Raw genomic sequence first — 18671 nt, forward strand, 5'->3', positions numbered from 1 at the left:
GAGTCTTCTCTGGGCCGAGCGTGTCCGAGGTGGCTGCGCTAATTACTGGAGCTAATTGAACCAAAGCGGTGGCCAGTCCAGATAAGAGTTGTGTGTGAGATCATTAGGTGTGCGTGAGTGTGAGAGCGCGGGAGGGAGGGTAATGCTCTAAAACAAAGCATTCTAGTGGGAAATGTTATTAACCCAGCCTCTGAGGGGTCCACAGTGAATGCAGCCCTCACTGAGCATCTCCGCCAAAAGAGCCAGTCTGAAAGAGACACTAATTGAATTTTCAGGGGTTGTTTTGGTTCTGCCTTGATGCTGCTGGAGTAGATAAATCTTGCCACTGGACCGAAAGTGTATATATATCTTGTATTTTAAGGAAACTCTGTTAAGTCTCCTCCTTTATGTGTGCTGTGGAAATGGCTTGTGAAATAACAGCATTTTAAGAAGGAGTCTCAGTTTATCGTTTTAGTTTTACTGAAGAAACATGCATTAATAAATCCTAGTAGAATCATAACTTTCAAAGGAGAGAAGAAGTTCTACTATTGAAGAATAATTCAAGTATGGCGTTGTACTGGGAGGATTGCTTACAATATTTATTATCCAATATTCGACACTTCTAGTAAAATTGCTGTTGCACATATATTCTAGCTACAGGAAATAAGTGATAAAAGTACAATATAGTACCGTTTATAATGATATTTGTATTTGTTAGATGCAGAACATAGAGAACACTTAAAACAAATGTTGTGTGACATTTTTAGATTTTTGAAACTGTGTACTGGGAATTTCAATACACAGGAAAATGCTTTATCTTGATTGCAATACCACAATGATGATAAAAACACTTTTTAGACAGTATAATGTAGTTTTAACGCAAAATAACAAGAGTTTTTTTTTTTTTTTTTTTTTTAAAGACATTATCCTGTGATCTTGTACTAGTTCTGATATAGATTCTGTTCACGAAAGATTTAATATTGTTCTTTTCAGTATTGATACTCAAATTGTATCTATTTTTTATTCCAGTTTAATCATCAGTTAGTCAGGTAAACTCGTGTGCTCGTTATTTTCAATGCTTCATATGTTGAAACGCAGAAAGTGGTCTGAGATGATCCAAACAGCCGTACTGTTTCACCACAACAGCCAGCAGAACTACTTTACATTTGCCGCTGCATCTCTCCATCTCTCTGCGCTGAATATGAGATGCTTTTGCTAGAAATGAGCCCTTCGAAAAAACCCAAGCCGCTCAGAGCAACTCGCAGACGCTCGAGGCAAAACTGGACTTGACGGACAACTCTTGCAGACGCCTCCAGCTCCAAAAATTAAAGCGCGACCGTCTTATTTCACACAATACACAGTTTGTTCCAATACGCTCCATATCGGTTATCGTTGGTAGAGGTTAGTTTCCTGTTGTTACCAATAGAAGGATCTGTTTTTGCCCGAGGCGCCAACAGACCAGCGGACTGCAGCGCACTATAGCTGTCTGCACCTCGCCAGGACAAAATAATGGTTTCATCTTGCCCGCGATGGAGAGACAGAGGAGTTATCCGAGTGTGATATTACATAAACGAATGCTGTACGAGAGATGTTGCCAAGCTTCGAACACACATTTCATAGAGGTGGTTTTGAAAATTGAAAGAAATGATCCTTACAGTATACTTGCCTTGTCTAGTTATCAGGACATCGATCAGCAAAGGCAGGAACGTATCATGGCCTCAGGAATGATTTCGCTTTTTCAGTGCAAATGAAACATGTTAATTTGATGTGTTGAGTGTTTCTGTCTTCATAGATTTTTTCGACCGGCTCCCACGCGGTTTTGCGCCAATTATCACATGTTTAACTGCATTTGCTGAGGTTTTTACATTTCATCTTGCTAGGGAAAAGGTTGTAATTGGATGCGTTCTTACTTTCATCATCTGTTTCAGTTGTATAAGGCCGTCAGTGTAACAGGTACTTGTCTATCACTGCAAAAGCGCACACACAGTTGCATATGTATAAGCCAATCTACAGGTTGGTCTGTCTGTGTGTTGAATATTGAAGGGAAAGTGGAAACGGCGACCTGATTTTGAGTTTGAGAGGGAATCTTTGCTTTTAGCTCTGTGTAGATGTTGGCGACATTAACATTACAGTGCATTTATACCTGCAGAGGCTCAGCGGCTGCGCAGGAGACAGTTCACAGAAGGTGAACTGTAGAAAGCAACTAAAAGGAAAATGTCAAAAGGACTATCAATATTTTAACTGTCAGATGTTAAGCTTTATCCAAACAGCCATGTTGGATTTGTAATGTCGGATAAAGTCGGGTTTCTGAAATGTTACCCAAGTTTTCAAGTAGGAATTCGTAGATATAAAGGCTATTCCAGTGTGAATTTACAAGGCGGATCTCCGAAAAGCAGACCTCAGAGGAGGACTGTAATGCATTAATGTGTGATGTTGCGTGAGTGCAGCAATAAAGCTTGAATAAATGTGGAGTACCTGGATTTATTCTGGTAAAAGAGTGATTTTCCCCCGCTGCAGATCAATTTTTGTTTTTATCTATGGGTAATAATAAGGTATTTTAATGATTGCAAACCCAGAAGAAAGAGTTGTCTGTAAGATTGACTGAACATTTGGCGGTCTCTCCACTTCCTGCTGTTCTAAAGCTGTGCACGTGCCCGAAAATGGATCCATGTGAATTAACAATGTGCCAAAGGATTTGTGAGAGCTGTTATGTTTTTAAAAAGGTTTTATTGACGTCTTATTTGTAAATGTACACAACAAGCCAATTTATTTTTCTATTATGTATCCTTTTTGTCATTTGGCTTCTCTTTGGACGAACGCAATTATTAGTTTAATTCCACATTAAATAAGACCGTAACCATGCACATATACAAGACTTTGATTCAGTCTCTCTCATGCTCTGCTCCCGCGTTTCTCATAAATAAATGTTATTCCTCCAGTAAATGTCAGTCACTTCTTCCTCAGTCGTTAACGACAATGTTTAATAGCCGCCTGTTCCAAACTGCCAATCGTCTCTACCACCAGCTCATTTGTTTATGGTGATTTTTTTATTAAATGCTATTAAATTATCCCTTTCCAACACATCAGGTAATAAATACACTGTCAGACACAAACGAGGCAGATGTAGAAAGCTGTTTTTTGGGGTTTTTTTGGAGTATTTGATGGACTACGGTTGTATGTTTTTATTAACGGTTAGATTAATGATTTGGACATCTTTTGGGACATCATTAAGCCAGAATGAAATTGTGGGAAACTAAATAACACTTCTGACCTTTGTCTGAATGAATCGTCCCTGCATAATAATCCCCCCTTTGTTATATTTTTTACGAGTCAAAGTTTAAAAGCTTGTCTGCAATCCAAACATTGTGACGACTCCATCCTTTCACAAGCCTATTTATCTGCATCTGAACTTTGACCAATGCACAATTCAAACAAACCACAAATCATCCTCAATTGTACTTATTATAAATCTTGTTTTAAACACTTTTGATGACCATTTTTACCCACTATTTACCATGGTTGAGCGATTGACCTTTCGTAGTATTTTGTAAGTAACTCTATACATTTTACACTTATTTTAGGAAGCAAAACATTGATTTGGTTTCTTATATTAAACAGGAGGTCAAACTTACAGATGCTTAAGAATGAGGCCAATAAATAATACAGGACTGACTTGCAATGAACGTACCAAGATTGAATTTAAACAGTCAAAAAAACCATCCTATGCACTCCTTATTTCCTAGTTTCTTTTGCAGAACTTCATAACTTACAGACCAATTATTACAAAAGAATGCCCAAAATGCTCTATTATGGCAATGTTTGAAATGTCTCCTGTTTGTTGTTGCTGTAAAACGGTGGAGTCTTGGTTGAAGTACATGTCATGTTTCTCTCGAGGCCTTCTGCTCTTGACCCCGACATGGATCCTCAGTGTCTGACGCTGCTCCACATACTCATGATGGATTAAACCTGGGCCGTCCTCCCAATGCAGCTATAAGGGCAAATCTGAGACCGTGTTCGAAGAGATGTGTGTGACCCAAAAAGACGGCGTAGTTTTAGTTTGAAAAGGAAGAGTGAGAAGTGATTCTTTATTTAATTTCTAAAACATTTGTGAGTATTGGGTCAAGGACTTTAAATGGGAGGTACGGACTAGTTCCTTGGTCTATATCGGTCACTAATTTAACAGAAAAACTTGAACAGGCCTAGTTCAATTTAAACTGATGCAAATTAAATTAAATTTGAAATGCGAAACTGCTGTTGGTTCGAATCTCAAACATCCCAGAAGTTCATATCTAGATGGATAAGAGTGCTTTTGAGGCAAATATGGTTGTTTAGCGTACAGTGTAGTTTTTAGTGTTTTATTCTGAGACAAATGTATAAAATGTTGTCCTCTTTTCAATATTACGACCTTTATCCATGGTTTAGTCTCATTTAGACCATGTTTAGAAGATCTGAGTTGAAATAATCGGTTTTCCGATTTTTAATCAATTCGCATATTAATGACCGATTATCGATTTGTAAGTCCAAAGATCGATCGAAATTATTTTCTACATTTCCCTCAGTGAACTTCAATCTACCTTCAAGAAAGATAATTCAGGACTCCTGGATTATCTTTCTTGAAGGTAAATTGACCCTTAACCTTTTCATCAGTCTACCAGCCATCAGTAACTACCAATACTTGTAAGATTTGCTGTTTAATATTGATATAATACTAGTTTTAATATGTTGCTTCTCTACACAGTCATGAAGTGAAGGAAACGGTTCAAATACATTTTTCATTTTTAATAACATTAACCCCCGGATCGAATCGAAATCGGATGGGATCTGAGAAAACGATTTTGAAACATAAAAATCGGAATCGATTCTTGAAATTTGAATCGAAACCCAGCTCTAATGTTTAGCATGTTTAGCCCTAATTTAGTCCTTGATATAGTTCAGGTTTAGATCTGGTGGTACTCGAAAAGCCAAATATTATGTTTGGTGGCACTTTGCATTTGAGAATCCCTTCTCTTTTTTTACATGTTTACATTGCTAAGCATATTTTTTCTACACAGTTTAGTTATTTTTTATTCTCTATCATTCATTTATTCTGCCTTTAAGGGGCTTCTATTCATGGGCTATTCAGGCATAAGGATTTGGCATGAACAACGGTCACAATTCAAATCAAAATATAATATCTTTTATATGAGGAAAGGTCCTCACTAAATGCTGCAAATCAGGAAAGAATCATTTGCCTGAAATGTGTAGTGGACTGTGCAGAATCCCAACATGTTCTTCTGTCACTTGCTCTTTGCTCCGCGGTATTCGAAATGTGTGCATCTGTGGAAACGCTCAAGCACTTATTAATGCAGATGTAAACAAACCGCCTCTGCGCATGTGTAGAAAGGAGCGGAGAACACAGGTTTTGACACACACCACCGCAGGCTCAGGGTCTTTGTGCCACCTCCCCAGCCGCCTCTCTGACAGTGCTGTATCCCGCCTGTGAAAGGTAAGCCTGGGAGAGACGGAGCACGGAATAAATGCCTAAAATAGGTCAAAGCCTGAATATCATTAGAACCTGCTCCTCCTGTGTACACTTACTATGAGGAACAAGCAGCAGCGATGGATTTAGTTGTCTTGATGGCAGCTATTTTAGTGGTATTCTCAAGGGAACACAAGCTACTCTGGAGATTAAAAAGCAGTGTAATGGGAAATAAAAGGGCCTAGAGAATCCCTTATTAGAGTTGCCACAACATACGAGTACATACTAGCCAGAATATTAGCATTTTCTACACTTTCTTCACATGTCTTATCACTTGGTTTCAAATCGTTTTTGAATATATTCCACTTTTAACGCCATAACTTTACAATTTGGCCATTCCTTTGCTTAACCAGGTGGAATGTTGAGTTTCGCGCCTCGCCATAAGGACTGAACAAGAGCCTATATGTTTGGCATTTTTTTCGATAAGTTACCAACTCCTACGTGGAGCCAGGCACAGTTCCAGCAGCTCAGGACAAACCCTCTGATCCAAGCAATTTTGTTGTAAAACTGTTTGCACGTTCGTCCAGTCCCTCAGTCGTCCATGTGGGTTCCAGAGCAAAATAAATTACATTCTGTCAACTGGACAAACATTTTAGAATTGAAGCTGTTTCGCCACTCATCCAAGTAGCTTTTTCAGTTCCTCTGACAGAGACAATCCATCTCTGAATAGAAATGCTGGTCTAAGGTACACCAAACACCAATTTACACGTCCATCCTCTGGTCTAAACTAAAACAAATGAAACAATGAGGCTAATTAAAGTATGCTAAGAGTTCCATGATCCATTAGAGGCTTGAACTCATGTTAGTTAGACTGTTAGCTCCTCCCTTCAGACAGATATAAAGCAGTGAGTCACCAATACTCTGGAACTGAAGAAGCGACTTGAGCGATGAAACGTCTGCACTTTTAAAACGTTTGTACGATTGACAGTTGACTGTTGCTAACTTGTATGCGTATTGACAAAGCACTTGTACCTGTACCTTACTCACCCAAGCCATGAAATTTATTTTTATTATGAACCTTTTCCCTTTTTTGTTGTTGCCACTGGACCATCGGGCAGCACTATGTCAACCTTTTTCCAACTTAATGTTATTAGTTATTTGCTTTGTATCAGCACAAAATAATTAACAAAAAGGTGTCACAATTTTTAACGGGGACACATACATTTTTGGAGTGCTGCTAGACATACACGTACAGTACATTGCTGGTGTTGCTTCGAGACAAGCAGTGCAGCAATGACCACAGAGAAGACCTTGACCACGGTGTGTAGTTAGTAGTTTTACACACAGAGAAAGTGTGCCATGGCCCAATTTCAAATCTAGTGAGGACCGTGGGGCCTGGACTTTGCTCTCAGACCGTCCACTTAGTGCTGCCCTCAGGTGCAGTTGCAGTGGTCAGTCACTCCTCGCTTTAACATCACGCAGAGGTTGTGCTTTTAGGGGCAGAACTTTTAATCTCACTCATTGTACTGGGGATATCTCATTTGTGATGTTGCTGTTGTATAAATGTGAGCGAGTCTAACTTGTACATGGCTACGTTGCACAAGTTTAGCAGTCTATGCGTCGTAAAGGTGCACCATTGAACTTTTCTGGTGAGGGGTCCACCACCTGCTTACTGGAGACAAGCAAAACATTGACATACCTTTGAAAAAGAAAAAAATAGATGCTATGTCTTTTGTTGAAATGTATTAGTCCTTACCTTATGTTTTGCTGGACGTACTGTACGTTTACTGTAGTTTAGTAAAAGGAATTCCCAAAAACTAACACATAAACAGTAGTCCTTTTAGAGTGTAGGCACAATAAGCCTTGGCTTCTGCCTACACCTGGTCAAAAAACATAAATGTATTTTGTTTTGTGCTTGATTGTTTAGCGCCTTTTGTTTTTGACCAAACCACAATAAAAAAAAATAACAAAAAAAACATGTTGGTCGATGGACTAACCTCAACAATATTGCTCTGTATTGTCTCTTGTGTCAAATTAAGACGCCTCATGTCTTGAATCTGTTTTGAGCGATCAAAACACATCATGACACATTCAGTCCGCCCCGGGTGGAGCTTGGCCTCTGCTCTGCCCCAGGATCGGCAGCTCTAAGCCGGCCAGCGCGTCTTCATAAGAACCCCTCATGTTTACTTCAGGAGGGACAGCGCGAGACCGAAACCGTGTCCCGCTTTTTCCCCCCGCATCTCAAATGCATCTGGATGTCGAGAGCGAGAGATATGAGGTTATCGGTATGCTGCGAGGTGGTGCTGTCCGTATCCGTAGCGCTGGAACGGGAGACATGAATTTTGCAGGAGGACACTGTTTACAGGCTGCACATCCACACATATGGATGAGAGCTGATATACACAAAGTATTGGTATTACACAGCCAGGTGTTGCAGGCACTTGATATCCATGCGCGGGCGAGGTTGTATTGTCGTGAAATTGGGCCACAGTGGGGATTTTTGAAACAGAGATCCAATTTGTGCACATAGATCAGTATTTGTAGAGCATTTCATTTCACTGGTGTGCGCATGTTGCTGACACAAACAAAAATGGCACCGGCAAAGCCCTAGTTATCCCTGCTTTGAAAATGGCATGTGTTCCCTTGGATTTCGCAGGCTTCAGACGTCTAATATTGTTATTTTCGAAACTTTTCTGTCTCTTGCAGTCCGTCCCAAAGCCCATCGCGCTGGAGCCGTGCTTTGGAAACAAGGCGGCGGTGCTCTCCATCTTTGTGCGGTTACCCAGAGGCACCGGCGGGATCCCTCCTCCAGGACAGTCGGGTAAGGAAGAGATATTAGAACAGGAAAAAGGGTGACATTTTGGGCACAATTGTCTTGCAGCGGATATGATACAACTTTATGCATCTCAGAATATAGATATTAAAGGTCGGTCTTAACATACATTAAAGTGGATGTAATCATAAAAAGAAGGGTTCAGAACGTTGACGTTTTTTTTCCCTCCATCCTCTAGAATAAAGATAATTTTGTGCAAAAAAAAATACTAAAAATACTAAATATTCACAAGGAAAGTGCTTTTCTGCAGAAAAAACCCTACATTTATCAAATTAGTTTACAAATAATCAGATGTTCTACACATTTTACACAATTGTACTGCTCAATTAATTAATTTGACATATAAAGCACAGGTAAAGTTATTCCACACATTTATATGAAATAATAGCATGCAAGTAAGGATAATTTCTTATGTCCGTATTTTCCGGATTATAAATCGCACCGGAGTATAAGTCGCACCAGCCAAAAAATGCATAATAGAGAAGACAAAAACATATATAAGTTGCACTGGAGCATATAAGTATAAGTAAGTAAGTATAAGTCACACCCCGGCCAAAACTATGAAAAAAAAGTGCAACTTATAGTCCGGAAAATACGGTAGCTTAAAACGTAATACTTGGGCACTTCCCAAATGTCATATTGTATCCAAAAATAAAACTGTCAGCTTTTTAATGGTTTCGTTCAGGCCGACTTGTCTTTATCTTCTGTTGGTATTCGTTGGATATCCTTGCACATTTCCCCTCACAGACAGTGTTACCATTGAGTATTCAAACCATTACTCGTCTCATGCACGTCTCTGTCACTTGCTGTTTGAAATTCCCATTCATCTCTCATCTTCTACCCTTATGTTTCTCTCCAAAGCAGTCATGACTGAGCACCTCGCTTGTCTCAAACTTTCAGATTCTTCTTCAAAGATCCATATTGAGCGTCTGTCTGGTGTTTCATATGCGCTTAGCCCCCTACAGTCGCAGCCCCGGACCAGGAGGGCGGTTCTTTGGACAAAACGGAACTTATTCATTCATCTTGTTTCATGTGTTCCTCTTTAAGGGTTTTGGGTGGCTTTAGATTAGCCTGGCTTTTTTCAGTTTTAACCCACTGGACGATGACTTAAACCTACTGTATTATTGTTGTGAATTGAATTGTTTTTTTAAGATAACACACATATTTGCTCTGAAACCTTTTATACCAGGAAGCAATAATATTATAGATAGTCCTGTCTCCAGCCAATTGATCCAAAGATTAAACCCTTGTTCAGGTACAGGAGTGCTAACCACTCTGCCAGCATAACACAGTAAATAAACAACTGCAGACTAGAGGAATTAAATGATTGCTTGTCAGGACAAAAAGGAAGATTTGTTTGAAATGTATTTTTTTTAAGCCTGTAAATTCCATCTATTTCCTGTAACGTGTTTTTTGTCTTACAGTCAGGCAGCATAAATACCTTCTATGTGTATGGTTCCCCTTGTCACATGCAGCAGACTCGTTAACTCTTAAATTAAAGCTGTATCGAAACACATTGAGTTGAAGATGTTCACAGCAGCTGCCATATTAAAGTCTGTTTGAGACGTAAACCATCTGTTTCCCCTGAGGTTCTTATTCGCCGAGGGCTATGTTCTCCTGATTGGGCTAAATGCATCCATCATTGGCAATAAATGGAGTTTATTGGAATTTCATGCCTCACAGAGTATTAATAAATGTTAATGAAGTGTGGTGGGAGTTAATGATTGGCTTCTGCGTGCGTGTGATCCCTTCTTCTGCCTGTGTGTAGCCGTGTATGTTACACTTCCACCTGATAAAATGCCTGCAGTTTGTGTAATCCATGGATATATTATATTATTTTCTGGATAGGGTATTGCTAGCCTAAACACGACGCTAACTGCCCCAGTGGCCAGTCCATTGGTGCTGCAGTGCTGCCCAAGCCTATGACCTCCTCTACCCCATCGCCTACTCTTCTACCCCCTGTTACATCCCCATCTTTTTCTCTCTACTTCTTCTGTCTTGTTCATTTTATCTGTATATTAATGTGTATTGTACGTGTTGTCCCCCCCTGTCTGTAAATACCCCCCCCCTTTTTTATATATGTTCAGCGTCTTTGGGTCACTGAAAAGCGCTATATAAATAAAAGTTATTATTATTATTATTGCAGCAAAAAGAAAATTGTGTGACCCAGAAAGCGTTTTTTCCCCCCATAGAGCGCAATGTAATGAAAAACTGCTCGTGTTCGGCTGACAGGGCATGTAGAGCTTTCAGAAATGTCGGATATAGCGGCAATTTTGACCTATTTTTGGGTCATTAACTTTTTCTCAGTTTAAAAATTCCTCGGTTGTCTTTATAACACATTTTAAGCTTCGGCTACGCTCTAGCGCGGCGCTCTAGCCCGGCTCGTGTAGATGATGTGAACGAGCCACAGGCGTAAAACTATGGATCCATGGGTTTAATAACAGAACAAATCATGGAACTAATGACCACCACGGATCTGAGGGCTGTGGATCTACTGCTCAGAAGCGATGTTTTGAAATGTTTATGCCTGAAAAACTAAAGAATGTAAGAAATGCTATGGAAGGAAAGCAAAAGCAAGGAAATGGAATGGATTGCCAGGTATAAACTAATCGATGTTACGTTTAGTGTTCATCAGTCAACTGTGTTACCCATCCAAGTAGTCTAAATACTTTTGATGATTTTATGCATGTTTTGTATGTAGATAAACATATCATCTGAATACATTTGACATTTTGTAGGATGATAGGCATTTGGCAGATAAAAAAACATCTGAACACTGTTTTAGAAAAGTAAGGCTCTAGTAATTCTGAACTCTGATTACCTTCACCCGAAATGTATCTTCCTTTGTTACCCTAACAGCCTGAGTTCTCAGACTAGATCTGCAGTTTGAGAAGAACTCTTGGATGAGAGTCAAAACGTCTTGTTTTTTCTAAAACGGTGTCCAGATGACGACATCAAAGCTTTTTCTACAATGCAGTTTGTTGGGGAATTCAGGCTGTTAATCTTCACCTGCAAGTGAAATATGTAGTGTTTATTATATCACTATTGTGTGCTCAAGTATGTTAAATCCTTTGTAAAGGTCAGCTATCATGACTTGACTTTATTGCTTTCGTTTTACCTTTACATTTCTCTACAAGAAACTATTTGCTCCAACCAAATCTGGTAAAGTGTGGGAGGATAATAAATGCAAATGCAAATAATGACTGCAATTTCATCAAATATATGATATTGTCTTTAGAATATTTTGGCTGGTAATAAAAAGTTAAGTAAAGTGAGGAGACTAAGAAAAAGTTCAAGTTAAGACAAAACAGGTCCTTTGTCAAAAATGAGAACTGGCTGTTAATCTAGTTCATAAAACATATTTGAAGTGATGATGTGACATTGGTAATTAGTGCAAAGCCTGCAGGTAAATGTGTTGCACTAAAGTTCATCAATAATTAAATGTTTTTTAATGACTAGACAGACATACACAATTACTCTGTCCATAACCCAGAGGCTGAGAAAAGTCTTGCTAAATACTTTTCAGTCTTACCAGATTTTGTAACACTTTAAATTAAAGTTCCTCAGTAAACTATAAGGTGTTAATAAGCACCAGTTGGTTGTTTAAGCACTCTGAGGCATTTACTTACATACAGACTTTACAGAGTTTATTTTTATTTTATTGGTACATTATTAATTGATGCATGCCTTATTAGATTTTATAGTCTTTGCTATTATTATTATTCATTGTTTTATGTTGCACCTTAACGCTGAAACAAGCTACTGTGTTAGCCAACCCTTTTCTGATTCTAATGTGTGTTAATAACCCATAAACAAAACCATTTGTTTGTGTTAATAACCATGTATAATACATTGTAAGAGCATTAACAAGGTGTTAATACCAAGTGATCAATGTATTTTGTTCAAACCCTTTATAAATATGTTATTAATTTACTTATAACAAAAAAGGAGGCTTAATCAATCCATTTACTATGACTTTATTAGTTTATCAAGTGGTTTTGCAGTACCCTACTCTGAAGTGTGGACTATTATTGTAACCATGAATAATCGCAATACACAGAGTATGAAAATGTTACTTTTTATTTGAACTACATTTGAACCCTCATATCTGTGTTTGGTTTGAGTGCATATGCAAAAAGCAATAAATAAATGATGCTGAAAAAGTGTTTCCTGTAGATAATCCGTGTCTGTTGTTGTTCCCAGGCCTGGCGGTGGCGAGCGCGCTGGTGGACGTCTCTCAGCAGATGTGTGTGGGCTACAAGGAGAAGTCCGGAGGTCTCAGGAACCGCAAGCAACAGCCCAGCGCCCAGCCCGCCACCTGCATCTGACCGATCACGCCCCGTCGCCACGGAAACGCCCTCAAATCAACCAAGTCACCATGCCCCGTACGCCCTCCCCCCACCACAACACCTCAGCCCCGCGGTGCAGTGCATGCTGGGACTCTGGAGTAGAACTTTTTTCTCGGGACTAAAATACAGCGGGGGTGGAGGTGTGTTTGAGGGGAAACCCGCGCTCCTCTCTTTAAACTGGACACTAGGGGGCAGCGTGGGGCGGAAGGGAGGCATGACGCGCATCCTCCGTAAAAAGAAAACACTGACATTTTACATTTGTCTGACGCCGCCTCGTGGAGCTGCGGCGTTCACGGCTTGCTGCTAGAAAAAGATCCTCATTTCATAGTTTTTAAGAAGGACTTTTGTTACATTTTACTTAAATTATTGTTTTTTTTATTATTTTATTTTTGATGGCAGGTATAACTGATTATGTGAAGCTACAATAGACCACCAAGAGCAAGTCATTTTTTCCTCATTTAATTTCTTTATTGACACTTCCACCACAGATATAGAAATAATATTTGACCTAATTAGTATACAACTGGATTTGTGCCATTTTCTTGATGGTTTCAGACTTTGGATCAATATTTGTTTCGCTGTTGAATTCTAAAAGTAGAAGTGTCAATGGAGAAAATGAATGTAACATGAGCTTCTGAAACCACAGGTGTTCCTTTTCTGTTTAGCGCCTTTGCTTCCCACGGCTAACTCGGTCCCATTTGTCGCCTTTTTTTTGGACTGTGAGCCGCGGGGCCGGTGTCACTGCTGCACCGTTCGGCCTCGGAGCAGGCTAACGGGCCAACAGCGCGTGCTAACAGTCTTCCTTTAATGAGGTCCACTCTTGGAGGCCGTGGCCCGTCTGAACAAACTGACATTTCTAATAGGCTTTTCTGTACTTGTCCTCGTTCTCTCGCTCCCCATCTGCTTCTTGGCTGCTTCAGCTGCGGCCAAACTAGAGTCTCCCAGGAGACGACGGAGACGCAAAACGCTAGAGAAACACGTGGAATTGGTGATTGAAAGTGAACTCAAACTAATAAAGATACAATTCACTGAACTAAAGTATTAATTTTAGTAGAATATTATTAAAAGTTCAGTTAAATTCAACAGTGAAATCCACAAATTCACACAAAGAACATAAGTGATTTCCTCTGATTCCTTTTTTTCTTTTTGCAAATGCCACAAATTCCAGCCTCCTAACTTGTAATTTCATATTGATGTAGCATAGATTTCATTAGCTCCCCTGTCTGAAAGATGCTGTATTGGAACTTGCAGCCGCACATTCAATGACTTGGTTTACGTGTAATTAAATTAGCGATTCAAGTTTACTATCGCTCTACCAATTTGTCTCTTGAAATGACAAAACTAGTTTGGCTTGATGTCAAACGTTCAAATATTAGACTGGACAGCTGTATTTAATGCATCATCGGTAAACCCAAAATGGATAAACTTTTGTCTTGGTAACCTATGCACGCATCCAAACAAACACACAAAAAAAGCTACTTTTAGCACCTGCATTTTCACAATATGGACACGGAAAAACCCCCATTTGCAACGATCCTACTCACTTTTTTTTCAATTCATTACCATGTGCACAGCTCAACGCTAACTGCTTTGGATTATTGAGGGAAATCCCTGCAGTCTGATGTGTGGCCGAGCGTCCAGCCCCTCACCGTGTCACCGAGTGTCTAAAGAACAGCCCATTGACTCCAGTGATCAGTCAAAGACACGTTGGATTGGACCTTCTCTACGATCGTTGCCTAACAAATCTATAGCCTCTAATTGCTGCTCCATGGCCCGAACACTCGCCCCTCCTCGTCACCCCTCGCCTCACCTCCGGGATCGTTCGGCGTCCCCCATAAGCAAGGGACAGCTGCCCAATTAGCCGCGGAGAAAGTGGCATTTTGGCTCAATATTGTGATTTGAAGGTGGTTGCTTCTCTGCTTTATAGATTGTACACTTTTAACACAGGAAAACACAACTGTTTAAGATGCTACGCTGTATCTTTCTTTGCAAATAATGGATATGTTTTTACAAGAGGTTAATATTTTGACACGATCCAGCCACTTGGGAGAGTAAGAACGTTAGATAAGCATTGATACAGGCACAAATCGATGAAATTATACACACATGTTTAGAACAAAGTGAGATTTATGTCAAGGAGGTGAATTTTTTTGAAAGTTTATTTAAAGTGCAATGATTTTTCAGGTTTTTCATTTTTTTTATTTGCATAAGTCAGAATCATCTCATTTAAACTAAATAGGTAACAAAGATACATAGCATTTACCGTATTATAATGATTATTTTAACTACCATACAAAAATTCTTTCACTTTTACAATTTCTTCTAATTTTTTGTCATGCGCCGGTCTTTTCAACATTACCGTATTTTCCGTACTAAAAGTCGCACCTGAGTATAAGTCGCACCAGTCCAAAAATGCATAATAGAGAAGAAAAAAACATATATAAGTCGTACTGGAGTATGAAATAAGTTTGCAAGTGTGAAAATAACAATATCACATAGAAGTTGCTCCGGAGTATAAGTATAGAACTATAAATACAAGTAAAAGTCTCACCCCGGCCAAAACTATGAAAAAAGGTGCGACTTATCGTCCGGAAAATACGGTACTCTCAAACTGACCAGTCGCTTTTCAAAATGGTGCTCACGGTCTACTTGTACTTTAACTACTGTATGTGATTTTCCGTTTCTGCCAAAAATACCAGGCAATTTAAGTTCCTACGACTCTTGTTTAAGTGGAAAAATCACCGCTGTAAGAAAGGAAAGTCCCCCAGCGTGATTAAGTTTCCCTCCCACAAGAGGTGAAGTAATCAGGCGTTTTGGACCTGCGTTTGGCCTTAAAGAGGCGCGTTTAAGCTGAGGGCTCTCGTGTGTTTAGCCTCGCCAAACACTCGGCGTCGTAGAAAGGCCACACTTTTAGAAACAAGAAAAGGTCAGAGCGAAAAAGCATGAACAAAGTTGACGTACAGTAATTATAGAGAGTTGGAGGTGCAAACGGCTCCATTGTACAAGCCGGAGCGCCACTTACAGACGAATCAAAGCTGGAATATTCACTCTTTTATGCACGATATCCTTTGTATTTTCGGGTTGTTTTAGACAGAGATTTGCAGTCTATATGCAGCGCGTTATCATTTACCCAACGCGGTTTGCATTTATGAAGACTCACCGTCACCTATACTATTAGACAGTATTCAAAATGTTCATCTTTATCAGTTGCCATTGAAAACAGTTTACAAATTACATGTTTTGACATCGTTTTTACTCCAAATTTCCCACCGTTTGTTTTCCTGCGCTTAGAACTGGCAGAAACACTGGCCAAGTACACACCGAGTACTTTTCTTTTCTCTAATGAGGTTTCCACAGTCGATTTTTAGATGCGAAGCAAGTGTTTTTAATCGTTTTTAAAGTCAGATGTCCTACCTGTTCGTGAGTTGAACATTCATCTGTGTTTTTTCCTCTTGGATCCAGCCTGTCACTGCCCCGGAGCAGTTGTGTGGAGTCCAATCCTAAAATCAGCCGTGTGGGAAAGTGCTGACAAAGGCTGGAGTGTTAAAGAAAGCCTCTCGGAGTAGATAAAATCCCTCCTCCTCAGCAGCTTCCTCCCTTTTTTACTGGCTTTGATGCAGTCCACAACACATCTGGACCTCAGCTCGCAATGTAAATGCCTAATTAAATTCACAACCCGACAGAACCTTTTTAAAACTTCATTGTTTTTTAAGTTGAACACATTGTGAAACTAGACTTGGGCAGACTTTCATTCAAAAATGTAAGTGTTCGACTGCTGTAACTGTAATTGACTACGGCCGCATTTAAATAGTGTATTGTGACTTGAAGGTGCACTTTCTGGCAGACTGTCGCCATGGAGATGTGATTGTTTTTGCCTGGATTCTTTCACTATGTGGCATCTCTCCTCGGTTCATACAAAGTTTAGGGTTGAATTCAAGTTGTTTTTGGGCTAGTAAAAAGTGTTTAATTGAATAATTGCGTTACAGACGTTTAATATCTGTGGAGTATTTCTAGCCAAGCAATAAGATCACCATGGAGACGAGCATTCGGCACACCTTCCACTAGAAAAGTTATATAGTGCAGCTTTAAGACAGTATCCAAATTGGTGAATACAAATTTCTTGGCATCTCTAATCCTTCATTATAGACTTATCTTTGTTTTTTTTCTTTGTTTTTCGTAAATATGCCAAAATGCAACCAATAATAATATCAAATCAAACACTTTTGTCTTTCCCATTTTGAAAAAGGAGTGAGTAGAAGTATGTCCCAATGTCCCAAACCCTATTTTACCTACACAACAATAATACATTGCATTTCTAAATTGATTGAACATTTAAACTTACTTAGATCTCTGTGTGACCGTGACATTATACATTACCAATATCACAAATGTCGAATGTTTCATAAGATCTGCTGAAATGACCCACATTGACCAGGCCAAAATGTTTCCCTCCTTTGACGTTGGTTTTTGCCTGAACACGGTTGAAGGCCGCTCGGCGCTCACCTTTTGTCCACACTGAAAAGTGCACGCGTGACGATAACCGGAATGGACCGGGAGCTTTGTGAACCCGACATGGTACGACCGTCTCTTGCCCAGGGGCACGTTGGCAGAAAGGTCAAAAGTGAAAACTGATGAGAAAGATTAAAACAGATTTGTGAAGAGTCGACCATCTTGAAAGAAAACTTGGAACAAAATGGAAATTGTCTGGGATTTTTTCAGTGCTCAAAGATTCAGACTCAAATATGAAACTGAATCGATGAAACTTAAGTGTACGTTTTAACTTTTTGGAGGTGTTTAGCGGAATCTTATCTAAACTAAACTTAAACTGCTTTAAACAGCGGGGATTTTAGATTTCAAAGCCTTCTTATCCATTTATGAGGCGGTAAAATCTTGCCTGGTGCCGTTTTGCATTTTGACAAAGCTTAATCACACCAGACAAATGGATCACACGGCCCATAATTAATTTACTAACTTTTCTCATCAAACCCGACTTTGCGCTGGTTAGTGCGTCCTCTGTGACCAGGCCCCTGCTCTCAAACACTTTCCATAAGCACAAACAGAGTCTGACCCACATCCTCAGACGGAGCAGAGCAGGGAGGCCTCGCCGCATCAAGAGCCATTAGGCAAATCGGGGGCAAATGTGTGTTTTTCTGCACTTTTTAATCAAGACGTTTCACCCCGACTCGACGCTCACGAGGGGGCAAGAATTTATTATGTTTCTACTTTGATTAAACACATTTGCAGCAGGTTTTTTGTGTGCAACATCTGCATAAGTTATGTGGAAAAACGGGATGGAATCAAATGACAAAATTGTTGAAAATTGTTTTGAACTTATTTTGTCACATCATTTTATAATGGGACTGTTATTTTTTGTCATAATAGTTTTGATTTGACTCGTTTATGATTGATTACACGCTCTGTATTCGGTGTTTCACATTTTCCTCCACACGGGCGCATAGTTTTTAAGCCGGATGCCCTTCCTCACACAAACTTCTGTCCATGTATTTCTTCAGGCTTGGGACAAGACAAAGATTACACTTGTTTAAGACCCCTTGTGGCTGGATTGTACTCTACAACTTTCCCCCCAGTGTCTACTCTAATATTACGAACATGTTTTCTCTATATGCACTATACTGTACTTTCTACTTTAATTATTTAGGAAGTATTTTCTTTGCAGTTGAACAGCTCCTCCAACTGAATATAGTTTGCCGACGTGTGTACCTTCATCTCAAGCCTCAAAACAGTTACACTGGCCTTTTTCCTCAGACTTTTCCCACAGTGAATGTATAGGAAATGCATACTCTTTGTCCAACACTGGCAGCATTAATATGTATTTAAATATAGCTTGAATTAATTTAAAGATGAGGCCATTGTAAATCCAGGTATTCTTTCTATTTCTTTGTATAGCGGCATTATGTATACTGAGGAAGTAGTTTGATAATGTGTATAATTTAGCATTTATTTTGTAAATATTGGGAAAGTATTGTGAATGATATTTGTTGAATGGTTTTGAAAACTAAATTGTGTATGGCAGACGCACCTCTTTGGGCTT

At 39.5% G+C, this 18671-nt stretch overlaps 1 protein-coding gene across 2 annotated transcripts in view; it reads left to right on the forward strand.

The window, feature by feature from the left end:
* atrn (attractin) overlaps positions 1-12923 on the forward strand; it is a 157903-nt gene extending 144980 nt beyond the window's left edge. For both annotated transcript variants that reach the window (XM_072457533.1, XM_072457531.1), the window contains exons 28-29: positions 8144-8258; positions 12474-12923. In XM_072457533.1, coding sequence (XP_072313634.1) covers positions 8144-8258; positions 12474-12598 — 240 coding nt within the window. In that variant the 3' untranslated portion in view covers positions 12599-12923. The remainder of the gene's footprint in view (positions 1-8143; positions 8259-12473) is intronic.
* The last annotated feature ends 5748 nt before the right edge of the window (positions 12924-18671 follow it).

The sequence above is a fragment of the Eucyclogobius newberryi genome, unplaced genomic scaffold, assembly GCF_026437365.1.
Source record: "Eucyclogobius newberryi isolate DKJ021-1_F unplaced genomic scaffold, fEucNew1.0.hap1 SCAF_21, whole genome shotgun sequence".
NCBI lineage: Eukaryota > Metazoa > Chordata > Actinopteri > Gobiiformes > Gobiidae > Eucyclogobius > Eucyclogobius newberryi.